The sequence below is a fragment of the Oreochromis aureus genome, linkage group 8 (assembly GCF_013358895.1).
Source record: "Oreochromis aureus strain Israel breed Guangdong linkage group 8, ZZ_aureus, whole genome shotgun sequence".
Lineage (NCBI taxonomy): Eukaryota > Metazoa > Chordata > Actinopteri > Cichliformes > Cichlidae > Oreochromis > Oreochromis aureus.
The window spans coordinates 26298068-26316979 of NC_052949.1; the positions used below are offsets into that span (position 1 = coordinate 26298068).

At 40.0% G+C, this 18912-nt stretch overlaps 1 protein-coding gene across 6 annotated transcripts in view; it reads left to right on the forward strand.

The window, feature by feature from the left end:
* The first annotated feature begins 3615 nt into the window (after positions 1-3615).
* Positions 3616-18912, forward strand: part of wu:fj29h11 (protein NO VEIN) — a 43826-nt gene continuing 28529 nt past the window's right edge. Inside the window, exons 1-15 of one of the 6 annotated variants that reach the window (XM_039616358.1) lie at positions 3616-3941; positions 9056-9873; positions 11330-11519; positions 11614-11972; positions 12433-12552; positions 12637-12834; positions 12972-13112; positions 13614-13874; positions 15762-15942; positions 16052-16218; positions 16370-16510; positions 16596-16774; positions 17308-17480; positions 18261-18485; positions 18578-18687. In XM_039616358.1, coding sequence (XP_039472292.1) covers positions 9067-9873; positions 11330-11519; positions 11614-11972; positions 12433-12552; positions 12637-12834; positions 12972-13112; positions 13614-13874; positions 15762-15942; positions 16052-16218; positions 16370-16510; positions 16596-16774; positions 17308-17480; positions 18261-18485; positions 18578-18687 — 3252 coding nt within the window. In that variant the 5' untranslated portion in view covers positions 3616-3941; positions 9056-9066. Of the gene's footprint in view, positions 3942-3980; positions 4465-4948; positions 5009-5388; positions 5429-6376; positions 6449-9055; positions 9874-11329; positions 11520-11613; positions 11973-12432; positions 12553-12636; positions 12835-12971; positions 13113-13613; positions 13875-15761; positions 15943-16051; positions 16219-16369; positions 16511-16595; positions 16775-17307; positions 17481-18260; positions 18486-18577; positions 18688-18912 lie in introns of those variants that run through there. The other 5 variants (XM_039616359.1, XM_039616357.1, XM_039616356.1 and 2 more) reach the window with 5 other exon arrangements.

An 18912-nucleotide genomic window follows, 5' to 3' on the forward strand; every position in this document is an offset into this window, starting at 1 on the left:
ATTTAACGGTTATGGAATGCCTCTTTTCCCCCCATAGTGTCCACTGCTTTTTCTTGTTTCAAATGTTCCTGGAAATATTAACAGTTTGAGATCTTTGTAAATGTGTAAGTATTTAATGACTTAATTTTTTGCATTTCTGTTTACTCACACTTGCAAAATCTTCCCTCTGCTCCACTTAAAATCAGAGGAAAACCACTGTGTTTTGTCCTGCAGTACACAGTCCTTTTGCTACTTTGCACAGAGCTGGTATTCCAACCTTTCCTGAGGTTTATTTCTTTAGTCAAATATTTCCACCGGTTAAATATTATGATATACTTCCATCTGTGCCTTTTAACTGCATAAGTCAAAAACATTTCAGTGACTTGAACTTAATTTTCATTCACAGACTCTTTAAGATTAGGTTAGCATAGTCAAAAGTGATGAACAAACGTGCTTGTTTGGCGCTACATAAACTCAGCATTTCATTGTTGTTTCTGTTTAGCTGTCAAATTATAAATAATGTCCCACTGTGAAAGGACGCACGCTGTTGACCTTCTGGAATTCAGATGGAGACAATTCTACTTTTTTTTTAAAATTAAGCAGACCATCACCCTGCACTTCATCAACCAAGCAACTCACTTCCGTAACGGTGTGCGATTTTTGACAATCTAACATGAAGATAAATTAAACACAAACCTTTCTTTACAATCTTTATGGATGGATCTTTACATCCATAAAGATTGTGAACAGTCTCTACAGTTGTCCAATTAGCCCCTCATTCTCTGTCACACCAGTTATTACAATGTAATGTATGGGGGGTTTGCTTTCATAACACCTTGGACAGGAGTATGTTGTAACCTATGCATATGTGTCCCTGATGACACATCGTGCTTGCGTTTCAGGGTAACACTGATTTGGTTTCCATTTCCCAAAAATGCGTCTCTGTACCTCCTCACACAAACTAATGACAGCTCTTTGCAGTGAGTGTTGTCAAGGCTACACTGCCCTCTGATGAACAGCACTGAATAAAACGCTATTGACGTTGTCGCCTTTGTTGTCATGGCAATTTAAACATAAATGATGAAAGACGAAACTCCTGCACGTGACTTTCTTTTAAATGCGATTAAATTGTTGGTGTTTTTTTTTTCACTTGTAAAAGCATACATATATGTACAGATATTACACGTACAAATGTGAAGTGTAGAAGACTTAAAGTGTTTGATTTGTTTCAATTTAACATTTTAAAACATTAGCGATTTCTTGGTGCCCCATTCTAAAAGAAGTTTTCCACTGTTAAGACTTTGTATTAGCCAACAGTACACAAACTTAGAGTTAGAGCAGCTTTTCTTTTAATTTATTACTTTAAAAACATCTTATAATAATACAACTATAAGCAATTCACATATTTTTCCATTCGTTTTTGTTTGTTTTTTTTCCAAAAATTGGCATTCGGTTGTGGAAATACTTTAGCATTCATGACTTCTGTAAAAGTGAGCCGGAGATCACTGTAGGACTGAGCAGAAGATCGACAGGCAGCTGTGCCATCCCTTTATGAATTCAGTATTTTACCGAATAATTGTTCAAACAACGAAATGGTCACAAATTAGGGCAAAAACAGATTTTATTTAATTAAAAAAATGAGGGAAGTCAGAGCCCTCTTCTGTGGAACCAGGTCCCACTTTTGATTCAGGAGACAGGGACCCTCTCGATCTTCAAAAATAGGCTTAAAACTTCCTTTTTGCCAAAGCATATAGTTAGGGCTGGATCGGGTGACACTGAAGCTCCCCCTGCTGGGGACATCAAGAAGCACTGTGTTTCTTCTTCACTCACCCTTTTCACTCACTATGTGTTTATAGAGCAGTCTGTGTTTAATCATTAGTTATCATTCATCCTGGGCTCTCTTCCATTCTGTCTTTTATCCTATTTTTTATCCTTATTATATTATGGCTGCTCCTCCCTGAGGGGACCCTGAGTGTCCCAGAGGCTTTTTTCTGTTAAAGGGGAGTTTTTCCTACCCACCGCTGCCAAGGGCTTGCTCATAAGGTGTTGTTTGATTGTTGGAGTTTGTTATTGTCTATTATTGTACGGTGTTAAACTTGCAATAAAAGTTGCCTTGAGGGAACTATTGTTGTGTTTTGCTGCTATATAAATTGAACTGAAATTGAATTTGTCCAGAGTCTGTTGCTATCTGGGCAACTAATCTCACAACTGTCTGTGTCTGATCTGAGTCTCCAGATGTTTATCTTCAGTTGCTGTGACCTACACTTCGGCCCTGTCAGGGGCACAGTTCAATAATTATATTTAAAAACTAAATGTAAAATTAGTGCATCTAATGGAAATTCACATTACAAAACATTTTAAATTTTATGTCACACTCGTATTTTGTCTGTAACAAAATGGCAAGCCGATTAAAACGACTCTCCTAATTCCTCTCTCCTGTTTTGTAAGTTAAATATCATGGTCAGCACGGACACAAACATACATATTCCTGTGTCCACTGGAAATCGGGTTAAAGAGTTGCTGAGCTCAGAGTTAAACAGCTCAAGAGTTTACTTTTAAACTCAGAGTTTCTTGTACATGCTTCCAGGAATAGAGCACTCAAGCGCACAAGAGTGAAAGTTTAACATGTTTAATGAAGTCACAGAGTCAGATGTGGTTGAGCTGGTTGAGCTGTTTTTTTTTTCTTTTGTTGTTGTTGTTGTTGTTGTTGTTTTTGACTGGGTGACGGGGGCAGGCAGATAAATCCAGAGAGTCCTCCAAACAGGTAACCTCAGGTTTTCTCCCCACCAGTGTCTTTCTCAGAATCCACAAAGGCAGGAAGTATTTGCACAGTCAAGAGTAAGTTAAGCCCAAGGCAAAAAGAGATCTAGTCACAGAACAAAAGACAACGCATGAGGCACCAAACGACATTCCTATAGTAAGTGCAAAGATCTTTTGACAACCAAGAGGCTTGAGTAGCAGGTGACACACCTGCACACCAAGAGGCTTGAGTAGCAGGTGACACACCTGCACACCAAGCTGAGACATGCTAAGCTGATCAGAAAGGTTGTTTGACGTTTATCAGGCTGTTGTCGTTGGCAGTTTTTAAAATTTCAACTAAATGAATGGGACAAATGATGTGTTCAGTTTTACACTTTTTTTGTTTTTTAAACTACATCTAGGCCTGTGTTTCTGAACTCATGAACAACTTTGTTTTTTATGACATACTTGTTCCTCACAGACACTACAAATATATGATTTATAGAATAGCATGCTGGGCATTACACAAAATGTAAAGCAGGTATTCATCAATCTAACACTGAAAAGGGAGTGTTAAAGGGGGAAAGGGGGAAGAAAGGGGAGGTAAAAACAACTTGTTTCAGACACTGGATCACCAGTTACTGAAAATGTCACTGTCTAACAGAAAGCTGCACTTAGGCTACCTCGCTACCTCAGAATGTACATTTACTTGGGATGTGTCTGAAAACTGTTTATATGTCTGTTTGGTTTTATATGTCTAGCTTAGAAACAAAATGGTGACAAATTTGATTGTGAGTGATATACTATTTGTGAGTAGCTTTCGTACATGAACGCCTCTAAAGCAGAGAACGCTGTTTTACCACCTTTATCGAGCAACGTGAATGCAGCTTAGCGGTAGCTAGCTAGTCGGCCAAAATGTTAGCATGCACAATGAGTTTCGATTTAAATTTATCTACAAAATTGGACTTTTTAAACAGTGTTAAGATTCCCTAATACAAGTACCGCCCCGATTAACCGCTGTAACTCTTTACATTGACCGACTAATGTCATTGTTATTACTTCATAATATTTCTGCTGTTAGTTTCGAGTGCTAGCCAGCATAGCGTCGTTGCTAGCCATCATAAGTATCTCTCATGCTTATATCCTGCCGGACAGAGATGTTGAATGAAGGCAAAGACACACGCCCCACAACTGTAACTAAAGGGTTGTTATCGTAATAACAGGTAGATGGACAGCATTTTCACTTAGTCATTTCGTTTGAGGTTGTTGCTGCTTTTTCACAGTATTTCGTAACAAAATAATTATTTTGAATATATGAATATAAAAATGCAGTGACGAGGTACATTAGTGTAAAGTAGTCGTTTCTTAGTGAATGTTTTGTTCTTGTTCTCCGAAGGCTCAAAAGCACTTGCGCTGTACTACATGACACACTGTAAACCCTGTAGTTTTACATTTTGATTAGACATTGTTATAAATGAAACATGTCATTTCTGCTCTTATTAAAGAGAGCTCTGATGACATAAAGATATACAGTCTGGTTGGCACTACTTTGTCTAACTGCACGGACGCTTGGAGACCTCTGTCTCACGTAGCTGGGTAATTATCATATATCACAAGCCTGGGACAAAACTCACATGGACTCTAATAGCTATTTTACTTCTCCTGAGGTAAACTAGTTAAGACCTGTTACTCTTCGTGGTTTATTGTGATGCACTGAGAACATCGAAGCACACTGATCACTGTAAGGTATGTTCTCACTGACAGACTATACATATATATATACGTACTATTCTGTGTCAGTAAAATAGCCCCGCATTTTTGTCTATATTAAAAGCTGTCCAGCTTCTAATTTCCAATATATTTCATTCTAAAGTGGAGCTGTTATAATTGTCCTTAGTTTGATATTTCATGTTAAACATGTCAAGAGTTTCAGATAACGATGTCGGTGTATGTACGAGTAATCCCTGTGTGTTTCAGACTGCTCTGTTTCGCCTTTTATTGCTCTTTGCTCAGTATGATGTCATTAAGGTCATATCTCGTAACTTCAGTGACACACCTGCTGTTCGTGTTTTTGGTTTGTGAGGGATCTCAATTGAGGAAAAGAGAGCTAAAAGAACTTGTTTCAGACAGTGTTGCCAACTCCTCAGTAAGGAAAATCGCTATTGGCTGTCCTAAAAGTCGCTAGAAGTCGCTAAATGACGTCATCGCCTAAGTTGCATAATTGGTCACGCTAATGTAATTGTAACCTACGTTGTTGGAGAGAGAAATAACATCGTGGAAGAAACATAAAGTGAGTAAAAAAAACGTCCTAAATGCAGTTAGAATTTATTTAGAACTACAAATTAAATTTCTTTTAGTAATTATTGTTTTTTAATGTCACAATTCCAACCCTGCTCCTTTATCCGGGTTTGGACCGGCAGAAGTGACCCGAAATTGGCACTCTGGTGGAGTTACTTTGTGTGTGTGAGTGTGTGTTTATAAGTAGTTTTAAACCTTGTGATCCACAAAACAGCATAACAGTAAAAGAAGAACTGACTGCGTTACAGTCAGTGCGGGAGCAGCGGCTTCGCTCATGCGCGATTCATTTGCCGTTTGGAGGCATAGGTGTGAACATCTCCTGCCCTGATAGCAGCTGGGGGAGGACTGTCCTCTGCCTGTGAGTGCTTTGGCACAGGTGAGGTGCCCATGGCAGCACCGCTGCTTGTTGAGAGTAAGAGCGATACGCGTTTTCATGTCAAAAAGTCGTCATAAATAAGTCTCCAATAACACCAGAAAAAGTCGCCGGATTTGTCGCTAGTCGCTTTTTAGAAAAAAAAAAAAGTCGCTAAGGGGTCTGAAAACTCGCTAAATATAGCGACAAAGTCGCTAAGTTGGCAACACTGGTTTCAGACACTGGATGAAAACGGTGTGGCTGAGATAATTAATGACTTTTTTAGACTGTGAGCTACCCCTCTATAGTCCAAGAGGGTTTTGAACGCCACAGGACTTGAACAACCAAACGTGACTGGCAGGAACATCTTAGGCCTCTGAAGTTTCTTGTGTGTGTTTCTGTTTCACCACGCCTTATTGTATCACCATAGGTCGACAGGAAGTAATGTAACAGACAGAGTTTAGTAAGATCAGTACTGTGCTGTAAGTTTTTCAGTGCAAGCCAAATATTCTGGTTAGTTAAAGAGACAAGCTGGTGGATGATGTAATTATTACATGCACAAGTATGTACACATGTATCCAGAACTACACAGAGCTGCCATTACTTTCTGTTTCCTTTCCTTGTGTACTGGATTGTTTTTAGCCTCGTAATCGTGTCACATGGATTATTACCCAACAGCTGATGTAAATCAGCTGAAGCAAAAGCCAGGAATGTGAAACCTAAGGCCTCATGCCCTCTTTGTTTTCTCCCCAATTTCCAGTGTCCAATCAAAGAACAGTTTTACTTACTTTACACTGTGTTGTCATATAAATTCTCAGTCTCCATTAATGCTTTGACCATTTCTGGAAATGTGAGTGTGCCTACATCGAAATTAACGACAGGGACATGACATACATGCATACATGAGCATGGCTGTTGGTTTCAGTTTCATTTCTCTTCATGCTTACAACGAAACACAGCGGGGTGGGAGGGAAGGGAGGAGGGAGGAGAGTACTTAAAGCTTGAACAGGAAGGTTTCAGGTTCTGTACAGTCTTTGTTCAAGGAGAGATGAGTGCAGATCTTATCATTTGAAAGAACAGGTAAGATTGCTCTGATTCAAGCACTTTTGTACTATTGGCTGTATTTTATGCACACAGCTATTATATAGTCTATATGTTTACAGACCCTTTTTGTTTTCATAGATGATAACAGTGTAAACTCTGTATTGTCACAAACAGTAGTCATCAGCAATCTGCTTCTGTGGTTAACGTGTTCTCACTTTTTGCTATTTTGATGTAAGTAGTGCCATTTTATTCACAGTGCTGCACATTTAGTGTTTGCCACCAGTGATAAATTGATTAGTCCACAGGATTAGTAAGCCACAACAGTTTGACTTAGTGTTAATTTAATCTTGGACAATTGAGCATTAAAACCTGCACATTTCACTGGTTTAATACTGTATCTACACTCTGTGATTTTATCCAAAATTATGTTGTAACAAATTCCGTGTTCTGCTTAAAATGTTACATAAATTCAGCTATTCTTTCAAAACATTGAAACATTTAGATACATTTCTTTAATACAAGGAAAACACACTGACACAAAGTCCTTGAAGAAGAAAAGCCAGTAGCTCAAAAGTAACTGGACAAACAACTGTCTTAACTTTAAATATAAAGGAGTGTTTTTAATACTGGTGTGAGAGTCATTAACGATCAGCCTCTGGAAATGGGAGAGTATGTGTAAAAATGGCCGTAATTCCTAAACAGTTAATTTAACTTTTGTTAAATCCTTTGAATTAAATTGAAAGTCTGCACTGCATTCACACCATGGTGCTTGATTAAAATCAAATTACTGTAATTGTGTTCAGAGGCAAAATTATAAACAGTCTTACTGTCCAAAGAATTGTGGAACTGTACGTGTGCTGTTAATTGGAAGCCTCTATCTATATTTACAGAGAGATAGATAGACTTCATTTCAGATCATGAGTGATCATAAATAATAAAGACCTTTAGACACCAGACATGTAAAATTTGTGTAAACATTTGGTCTATTAAAAATGTTTTTCGGACTCATCTCTTCTTAATGCAGCCGTTCACACCAACAGCGTAATATCACAATTATTATGGCATTTCTTTTTCCAAACTAAGCTAAATTTTCCAGATTTTTCAGATTGGAATAAACAGATCGGACTACTGCATTTGGCAGCAAGTGGACTGTAGCTCAAATCGCACACTGGTATTGAATATTTATTGTTGTATTTAACAGTTAAGTTCAGACATGTGATACATGCAATGAAATGCTCAAAGCAACAAAACAGTAGCTCACAGTGTTGATTAAATACGCTACGCATCTTAGAAAGTAAAGCAAACCCTTCCTAATAAAAAGACACCTCACCTATGAATTACCTTCTCACCGTCTTCATGCATGCATCAGCTGGCAGCCACCAGCTTCAACAGCCGCAGGCAATCTGCAGCAACTGTTAGTTTTGGCTGTCTGTCTTGTTATGCCAGGCAGGTATTTGGCTTTGTAACCTTATGATAAAACAGCTGACTGCTGGAAAAGTGAACATGTAAAGTTGAGTCATTCTCTGGGTTAACAAATACCTGCCTTTATTTACATATTCATTTATCATACAATCTAAAACATGGTATTGGAGAACATAAGAAGTCATTGAAATATACATCAAAATAATATAATAATTAATTATATAATTATATTTGACTATAGTCACATTTCCACTGGAGTTTTCAGGGCATGTGTTAGAGACCGATTCTAACCTTGATGTGTAAGTAATTTTAAACACCATATAAACACACAACATGAAGAACATGTCCTTAGTGAGTTGGATATTTTTACAGTTGACTGTAAAATAAATTTATCAGCGATTCCTTAGAGCAGTGGTGTCACCATTTCGAAACTGGTTAATAGCTGGTTAACACATTAAGTACACTGCCAAACGCAGTATACACAGCAACACTAACTTCGGTCCTGCTTTTATCACTTAAGAAACATTTCTAAACTAAGCCCTATTGTATCTCGTACTGAACTGGAGATTGTCATTCATGCTTTCATTTCATCAAGACTGGACTACTGTAATTCACTGTTTACATGTTTAAACAAAAACTCCTTAGAGCGTCTACAGATTGTTCAAAACGCTGCAGCAAGACTTCTGACCAAAACATCTAAGTATTCACATGTGACACCGTTGCTAATACAGCTGAACTGGCTCCCCACTGAATTCAGAGTCCATTTCAAGATTCTGGTTCTGACCTTTAAAGCTCTTCATGGACAAGCTCTTGCCTACATCATTGAACTTCTACAGCTCTATGTCCCTAGCAGGTCTCTTAGGTCATGTAATCAGGGCCTACTTGCCATTCATCATACAAGGCTGAGAACTAAGGGAGACAGAACTTTGGCCACTGTGGCTCCCAGACTGTGGAACTCTCTCCCACTGAGCTTAAGATCTCTGAACTCAGTAGCTTCCTTTAAAAAACAGCTAAAAACACATCATTTTAGAATTGCATTTTGTTAAGTGTTGTCTGTTTTGTTTTATACTTTGTTATCCTTGTGTGAAGCACTTTGTGATCTTTTATCTAGAAAGGTGCTATATAAATAAATTTTTACTTATTTACTTACTACACAGCAAGCTATATTTCTAGCAGATAATCATATTGTCCATTAATGCTGGTCTCTTTTCCCCCTGATAGTGTCACTCAAGATGGAGAAAGTTCGGACGGAGCTAGTGTCCATTCTCAGGGAGCACCCTGATGGGATCCCTCTTAAAAAGCTGGCTATCGTCTATAACCAGACATATCACAAGAACTTGACCTTATCCAAACTGGGCTTTGACTCCATGACCAGCCTGGTATCCTCTCTGGAGAGGGATCTGGTTCTAGAAGAAGAACTGGTGTTTCACAGGGACCATCGTGGTGGAAGCCCGGCAACAGCTGGAGCTGAATGTGGAGCTGCAGCTCAAAGTAACGAATCGACATCAGCTCCCGAAGTGAAAAAAAGATGTAAGGCTTTGAAGAGAATTGTGAAAATGATGAAAGGACATCCGGATGGGATCCCTCTGAAGTTGTTGACTGCAGCCTATAAACAGAAATACAACTGTGACGTCTCCTTAGTCTCTATGGGCTTCAAAACAGTTTCCTGCCTGGTAGACTCTTTGAATGAAGATCTGGTTGTGATGGAGGATGTGGTGTACCATAAGAGTCACCGGCCTCACAGTCAGCCTCAAGCTGGGATGTTCACGAAGACTAAAGAGAACAGCAGGCCTACAACACCACGTACGCCTGACTCGCTTATCAGGAGCAGTAGCCCTGCCCCTCGTACTCTACCACAGCGCGATGCCAGTCCTCAGATTGTTCCTCTCACTCAGGCAAGAATGAACCTTCTTGGATCTCCTTTGATTTCCACTGCTTCCGTATCTTCCTCCCATTATGTTCCTGTTATTCCCCTTTTTACTGTACCCCAGCCAGCTGAGGAATTGTCCCAAGAGCAGCTCTACCAGCGGATCTTAGAGGTTAGCTGTGCACTCTGATACTATATATATATATGTGTGTGTATATATATATATATATACACATATATTTATATATATTTATAAATATTTAGGCGTCTTTTTTCTTTACAGTTTGACGCTGACTATCTTGACATCCTAAACCAGTAAAAGTCTGCAATACTGTTGAGGCTAATAGTAGCCTCTTAAGAGGTGCAGACATTAAAGGAATCATAATTTAATAATAATAATAAGAAAATACATTTTAAATATAAAGCGCCTTTCAAGACACCCAAGAACACTGTACAATAGGATAAAACACATAATAGAACAATGACACAATGAAGAACAATAAAACAAAAGCACAAGATAAAAAACTGAAATTTTTAATGTGAAGATAGTAAAGAATGCTTTTTTCAACTGTGTTTACTGGTTAGCCTAAACAGTAAATTAGAGTACAGTCAGCAGCTGAACATCTACCATCTCTTATAGATAGTTTTCAGTGCCGTTTCTGTTAGCTCGCGAAGATGAAAATATAAAAAGAGGCCTCAAATGTTCCCTGACATGCTTAGGTTGGGGGGTAATATGCCTGGTGGGGGTTATTTTAATTTACAGAGTAATGAGTTTTCATTGCAGGAGGATGAATGAATTAAAAAGTCCACTTGGCGTAAACATGTCTCACATTTACTACCTGTATATACGGTACATTTTTTTAGTACATACATTTTGACAAGGTCGTCTCTCAGATTGACCATGCAGAGTTTTGCATTTGTATTTGCAGCATTTGATTTCATTTGGATTTTGACAACATTTTCCATTCCTCATACCTCTGACTACACGTAATATTACTCAATATTACGTATAAAGTGAAGAAAACAGTCGATCATACACAAACACTAATAAATATATATAACACTGCCATCACCATCAGTAGTTTTCCTCATTTTGTTAGCTGATCGTTCCTTCCTTTCCAGTTTTGCAACATCACAACCGTTGACATAGAGGAGTTCAGCAATCAGCATTTTTACTGCTTTAAGTACATTATCCAGTTCCATAAACCCATTAATGTAGTTATATTTGATAGTGGGAACACACCCGTGCTTGTAAAGTAAATAGAAGGATGCAGTTAGAGACAGCTCATTTTCCCTCTCACTACTTAATTTGGTTGAAGCCATCTGTAAGTAGTTTTCTCACCTAAGAATGTGAAAACATAAAGCGGTGCTTTGCTCACTTCAATGCATTGCAAGATTGTCTTACATCAAAACAGTTGAAATATGCAAAACTACCAGACACAGAGAGATTTGGGGAAGTTCTTAATAGAGTTCTTCATTTATGCATTTACAAGCTTGTATCTTAATAAACTCATTTCCTACCAATGTACTCTTAAAACTGACCTTTGGCTTCTGCAGTACACTGTGTTATAGCAGCTATTTATCTATGGAAACCAGTTGATGTGTAAAAGTTTATTGATGCGTTCCAGGTGATGGGGACGTACCAGCTAACTGCTCCATCAATGGAACAGCTTCAAACCTGCTATTCTCAGAAGTTTGGTGAAAAGTTTCCTCTTGCCCAGTACATGTCGTTGTACGACAACTGGGAAGCCAAGAAGCTCCCCACTCAGTCTCAGCCAGCTACTAATCCCAAGACTGGGGTATGGCAGACCACTGCAGGTAGCCAAACATCAAAACATTCCATTTCAAGCATAAAAGGTAAAGATTCTCAGTGGTCCATATTAATTAAATAGTATGTATTATCCTCCCACAGCAACACAGAGTCCTAAACCTGAAAAAGAACAGGAACAGGCCAGTGGGCTTAGCTTCCTGTCTGCCTCTGATTTTCCAGTGCTGGGGGCAGATTTGAGTTTGACCAAAGAGCAGAAGACCAAAGTGAGGGATGCCAACCAGAGAGAAGGCAGTGGCCCAGTGTTTAATAAAGGTTATCATGCACAGCTCAGGGAGCTCCTTGGAGAAAATATGCGGGCTGTGGAGGCCATGGAAGCAGACCAGGAGGACTTCAATGGGAGGAGGAGAAACAGGGACATGGATCAGGATACGATCAACAGTCTGATGGAGAGTGTCATACGAGAAATCGCTGGGGAGGGAGAGCTGGTCACCACAAAGAAGGTGAGGACGAACTATACTTATTTTTTCTACTGTGTAGCTGTGCATAATATGCTATTTGATCATTTTCCTAATCATTTAGTCTGTTATGCAACATTAAATTATTCTCACAGACTACACTGCTTCTAACCCAGGTTACCATCAATATCTTTGGTCTTCCTGATTTACAAGCACATTTATTGGCCGCCAGTTTTTTCGCTTGCAGTTTTCTTCCGTCTTGTTTTTCCTTTAGTTTATCACCAGCTGTTTTTCAGCAGCATCTTTGTTTCTCATCTGCTGTCAAGTTTCCAAGAGGATATTTGATTTGGCCCTTCCCATTTATCTGGGCTTGGCACCAGCACTACGGGTGCACTAGGCTTGTGCTTCCCAGAATGAGTCGTGTTTCACTCTGTTACATTTGGATTAACTCGCTGTGTTTGATTTTTGTCATTGTCCTCTCACTGCCTTATACACCTGTTTCCAGGTGATATCCCGGGTATGCAGGCTGGTGCCTTCTCTGGACCCAAGATCGGTAGAGCACTTGCCTCTTAAAGCTCTAAAAGACCTTCAATACCTCATTAGAGAGATCAACATGTTCATAGAGGTTGGCACACTTACATTTAGTTTTCACCTGTTTTCTCACTGTCAGGTTGCCAAACTGAATTTTATTTTGTGCTCTTTCTCCCAGACCACCTCAGCAGTGACATCCATCTGTACCCTGTATGAGCTGGGCCAGTCATTAGCTGGCCTCAAGGACAAGAAGCGCTACGAAGAGCTAAACCTCGGCCCCCTTTGCAAGCTCCCCTTCATTCACCGCATGTTCAAGATTGACAGCAACACGAAAGATGACGATATCCACCAGATCGAGACTGTAGACATCTTAAAGGTGACCCACAGGGATTCACTTTTGTTTTGCAGTTGAACTTTAACGTTTATAAGAGCATTTTTTTTGTTGTTGTTAAAATATGTTTTACAGTTACAGTATATGTCATAAATATATGTCGTTTCCATTCTTTTGTTTAGCAACTTCGTGTTTTTAGGAGGAAGCAGAGCAAGGTAAAAGTGGACCTGGCTGAGTTTATGAAGCATCTGGCTGACCACTATAACTGTGACTCTCCATACGAGCTGGGCATCAGGATAACTGGTCTTGGCCTGCCCATATCGGTAAGAAGCACAATGTTCTGCTACATTCCAGGACCGTTTACTGATGAGTTATGATCAGTAGAGGTTTGGGACATATTTGCTGGGACATACTATGGTTACACGAGCTACATGTGCATCCACAGCCATACCCCACACAGCCTGGGTGTCCTCCCAGATGAACCTTCTAGGCAAACATACAGGGAGGCTTGGGATCGAGTTAAAGTGCCAGCATGAATTATTGTTTTATTCTGCTTGGGACCACACTGATTGTTTCTTTTGCTGAAGGTAGTTTCAAGTAACTGCTAAATTTAATGAATAATGCTGTGATTTCTTCTCTGTGAACCCCACTGTCCATGCATTGTTAAGTATTAATTACGACCCACAGTGAGATGTTTGGAAATCTCATTGGGTGAACTTAAAACAAAAAAAAAAAACGACTTCACTTGTATTTTTGGTAAAGATTAACCTGCTATACTTTGCCATTATTCACGTATTAAACACAAACACATTTGTCTACTCTAGACACTCTCGAAGGTAGGCCGCAACGAGCACACCATCTTGGAGTGTGCCAGGGAGGTGATTCAGAAAGAGCTGGAGGAGGAGATATACGAGCGGCTGAGGAAGCTCAAAAAGAGCATCTTGGAGCCACTGCAAGGAGCAGCTTCCTTCTCCTCTGTGGGCAGCTTGGATCTCAGGAAGAAGTATGCCTCAATGACAGCGGCCGAGGTCGTGCTGGCGGTCTTTACAAATGCAGGGCAGGTGTTCAGCCCCAGGATGGCCAAGGTGGGTGTCACGCACTGACAAATGTTTTATGTTAGTGAATCTGGACTTGTGTAATTTCAGCGTGGAAATTTGGGCCTACATTGGGTGGAGTGGGTCATTCGCCAGTAAGAAGGTCACAAAATGACGCTAAAACAGCCATCAAAGTTTGAGTGAGAGTGTGTGTTAGTTGGTTACAACTTTAATAGCCAGACTAAAGCATTATGTGAATATGTAGGTGTGAATGAGTAATAGCAGGGCTGTAACTTGAGTTATGTGACTGACGGCACATAACTAGTAAGAAGTGGTTTATATGTTTATATTTATATGTTACCTGTGAATCCAACTGGCTGAGGTGAGCGCTCACTAGCAAGTAGTTTTGTTTTGTTTTCTTCATATAGTCAGTATAATATTATATGATGACAAAAACTCCTGTTCAACAAGCTCAAACATGAAGAAAAGTAACCGGCCAACAGCGTTTTGTATTAAGAACAAATAGAAATGAAAGCTGTCTCTAGTATGTCTATACGATACATCCCAGCTCTGTCCATCCATACAAGAGACTGGAAGATAAAACTAAAAGCAAGGCACAGGGAGCAAATATCAATCAAAATCAAACAGGAAGTGAGCAGTGATAACTGAACAGGGAAACACAGATGCACAAATGAACAATACAGGGGAAGTGACACACGAGGATGAAAAACCAATCACTAAGAGAAGAACTAAACCTGAATACAACCGGGAACTAGAGGCTAAACACACGATGAAGACCTGCAACAGGCTGGCGACCTGTCCAGGGTGTGCCCTGCTTCTGACCCGGGGCCCTTTGCTGTGTGTCTTTTCCCCATTTCTCTGTCTCCCTTAACTGCTCTACCGTTGAATAAATGCCAAAAAAAAGTTACACCAGTAAAACTCCATAAAGTCCATAAACTCAAAACATAACATGACATATGAAGGTGCACTTTGCTGCCTGCTGAGAGCACCTATTCCCCTCTCTTTCTATTAGTGATCTATTATTTTGTTATTTTAAAGATTTAGTTTCTATTTAATTTACAGATTTGGATTATTCATATAAGATAGAAGTATGGTAATTAGTAATGCTATTTGATTATAAATTAAGATGGCATCTAAAGTACTTAAAATACTAGTAGATGTTTTGTTTTTTGTTTTTTCTGCAGACCAGTAAGAGAATACGTGAGGCCTGTAAAAGACTGGCCTACTGGCCTGCAGTGCTGTCTATATATAGTAATTATACAATCTGAATGGTGACACCTGCCTCCTAAAGAATCTTGGTTGCATGTAAAACAGCTTTTGCCGTTTTTCATCAGAGAAACCAGCCTACTGTGGATCATTTTACAGGAATTATCAGTGACACATACTCCATGGAAAAGGTGGTTTTCACCTCTTGTATATGAAAAGACATGGAAAAAACAACAGAGGTTGTGGGATTGTTACTCAAAAGAAACACACTCTTACATTGAGCATCAGTGCCCAAACTGTGCCTGTGTGTCTCTTATATTTGCTGTAAACCAAGAGAGACCTCACATTCTGCCCCAGAACAGGCAAGTGAAAAACAAAAACAAAGACAAGACTGTGCTGGAAATGTGTTAGTCCAAATTGGCAGGTAATAGCAAAGCAGGTTTCAGATTTCACACCGTCCACATTTATCAGAAAAACTAGACTTTTGGAAAAGATTTTCTAGTTTGTTTGTTTTTTTCATAGTCAGTTCTTAGATATGATAAACAGCCTACACACACGGTAATGGCACACACGAGATTGAAGTCTGTGTTTGCTCTGAGCAGACAGAGAAGCAACAGGAGCTAGGTGTGCCTGTTTTATTTCTGCGCTCAGTGATCATATAAATGCTCTTCATGTCTCTGATACAAAGCTCTTATTTGTTTTCTGATCCAGCACGTCCAGAACTTCCTGCTGCAGGTGTCAGGTAATCGGCTGGAAACAGCTCTGTTTCAGCTGGCCATCTGTGGCGGGTCCCTGGCTGTTCCACACGACCTAGTGCCCAAAGACAAGACCTCCAAACCCACAGAAAAAACTAAACCGGAGGACAAATCCACCAAATCTCTCCCAAGTGAAGGTTTCTAACGCAAGATGTTACACATATATTAGGTTATCCTGATAATACCTAATAAACATGAATCTGTTATATTTTTAAATGGCAAATGCACATTTCTGCTCTTTCTCAGCCAAACTGAAGCAGTATCTACGGGACAAACTGGCTGCTCAGAACTCAGCTATCACTTTGGCACACATTGCTTCCTTGGAGAAAAAACTGCCTGAACACTTCCACGTGAAAGACTTCCTGTCTTTAGAGAAAGGCAGCTTCCTCGAGTTTTTGGTGAACAACATCCAGGTAGTTCTCTCATTTCTGATTTACTTTAACTCTGAGAAATCGCAGGTATGACACCAAATTAACAAAGCAAAAGAATTTGCAGTCATAAAAATGAGATAACAAGTTGCACCAAATCATCCAAATTCGGTGTCTCTTGTCTGGTTGTGTGCAGCTGCTGCAGGACACAGCGGGGTCCACCTTGATTCTGGGCAGCAGCATGGAGCGAGCCGGCAGTGGCTTCAGACCCTCCAAACAAGATGTGTTTGAGTTCATCAAACAGTGCGGCGACGTAGCCTCCACTGATCCAGATGAAGTGAGTCATAAAAACAGACACAGAAACAGCACCCCTTTTTTCACAGTAGATGTTCTAAAACTGCACTGCAACTGTGTTTCCTCAGCTCTCCTACATTGAGTCAGCACTGAGGTCTCACTATGGGGTCCGGGACAGTCGTGACTTGGGACATGGTCCTCTGCACAGACTGGCTGACCTGGTCCAACGCCAAAAAGCACTGGGTGGAGGAGGAATGAGCCCAATCTGCTATGAATCAGCCCTGTTTGCTAAACAAGGCAAATCAAGGTTAGAAGCCTATCACCAGACAGACAGAAATGCACTTCAGTATATGGGAAGGATTTGTAATGTTATGCTTTTCCTTATTTTTATTGCATATCTGTGAGAGTGGTGGAGGCAAAAACTCAGGCTTTGTTTTTTTTTTACCTCTGGCACCGCGTGTCAGTGAGAGGCTCCACCCACCTCCTGTTCAAACCTTCTGTTTGTGAGGAGAAGCTAATTAGAAGAGGTTAGCTAAAAGGGACAGCAGCCTTAAATGGAGACAAGATAAAATTGGGACAGACAGACACGCTGTCCCAAGGCTTAGTATTAAGATAAATAAGGATTGCTATGAACTCTGAATCATACAGAGCCACTCTGCTTATACATGTAAAGTCCATGAATAAATATATAGAGCTGGAAGTGAGCATACTAGGGCCCATACAAAATGAGAAAAACCTTAGAGGATGATTAATGACTTAAAGATAAACTCCCCATCATTTCACAGGTCCAGTTTTCATGTCAGTTGCCTTTATACTTCTGTCTTTCACATCCATGAACAGTGCTGAAAGTGGATTTGAGTCAGTGGGTCGGCTTGGTGAAATGTCCAAGGACCAGGCCCTGGCCAGCTTGCTCTCCTGCCCTCTGCTGGAGGATTTAAGTGAGTGGAGCCAGTGGGAGCTGATCTTTAAACCCCTTCATGGCTCCCTCAAGGAATTCATTGAAAAGAACGCAGGTAGGCACGAGGCATATTGCTTCGAACATGACCATTTTTAGACTCTTTAAACTTCATGATAAGTGTGATGTATGGGGTGGCTGTAGCAGGTCATACTGAGCTACAGCATACCACATTCCTGAGTGAGCTGACTTAGGCATGTTGTAGAAAGCACTTGAGTGCTTAACTGTAACTTAACCATATACAAGGTGTCACATTTCCCATAAACCTTTTACAGTGAAGGGTGTAAATTGAATTGATAAAATGGTACGTCGTTCAGTGATACGGTTTATGTGTAGACTGAATTCAGAATGAATCCTTGTTAATATAGAGTGCATTATTTTTACCTTGTGCCATTCAGTTCAGCTAATTATGCACAAACAAAGCCTTGTTTCGATATAAAGATATAAATAAAAAATGTTTGTTTCTGCTGTCAAAAAGTGCCAAATGTGTGTAGAAATCACGTTTGATTATCACATTAAGTCCACAAGAGGGCAGTCGATCCAAGGTGAGACGTAACTAACTGTACCAGTGCACTCATTTCAACATAAACATGACTACAACAACATAAGTTGAATAAAAAAAACAGAAGTTGATTCTGGAAAGAAAAAAAAGACGTGCCCACTTGTTGGTTTTCCTAGTTGCCCTAATCCTCTTCCATACCGAGGCACATAAGCTGTCTGCATCATTTGGGCATTCCAGGCTGTGATAATTAAATTTGATGTGTCCTCTTGAGCAATTAACAGCAATACAAAGGAATCAACAACTAATGGGTGAATTCATGTTTTACTTACTGCACAGGTAATACAGGCCTAGCAGCATTAGAGGTCACCCCTGGTGTGCTGTTTAAGATCACCACAGATACAGGAGACAAGCACTTCTCTAGTGCCACTACGGCCCTCGATCCTGTGGGCACAGCTGGCCACCTTGTGTCTATGGTGGTAGCTGACGGAATAGTTAATGCTCCCATAGCCCTCCTGAGCAACCACATGCAAAGCTCTCTGGCGGCAGCTGTGGCTAAAGAAGGTAGGTATTTAACAGGATAGATGATGGAAAATCATTTTGCTCCATAGAAAAGAATTATGCACAACAGGACTAACAGAATTTGTGTTGTTTAGATTTGTCCCTGGCTGAGGAGGATGTGTCATGTTACGACAAAGTTGCCAAATTCCTCCTGGAGTGTCTCACACGAATCCCAACCAGAACCTGTCAGGCTCTTCTGCTGCAGGTCAGGAGTGGATGCTGAAAAATGCATCTCATGTCTTCTGCAGAAGGCTAGAAATTCAAGATATGTTATATACATGTATTTATATCCAACTGAAGTCTACTTGATGTTTTGATTAGTTCGTGTTCTTTGGCACAACGTAAACGCTTGATCATATTTAGTGTTATTGGACATCAATGCTGGCACTATGTGTTGATGATTCCAGTAAACAGCTTTCAACAAACAAAA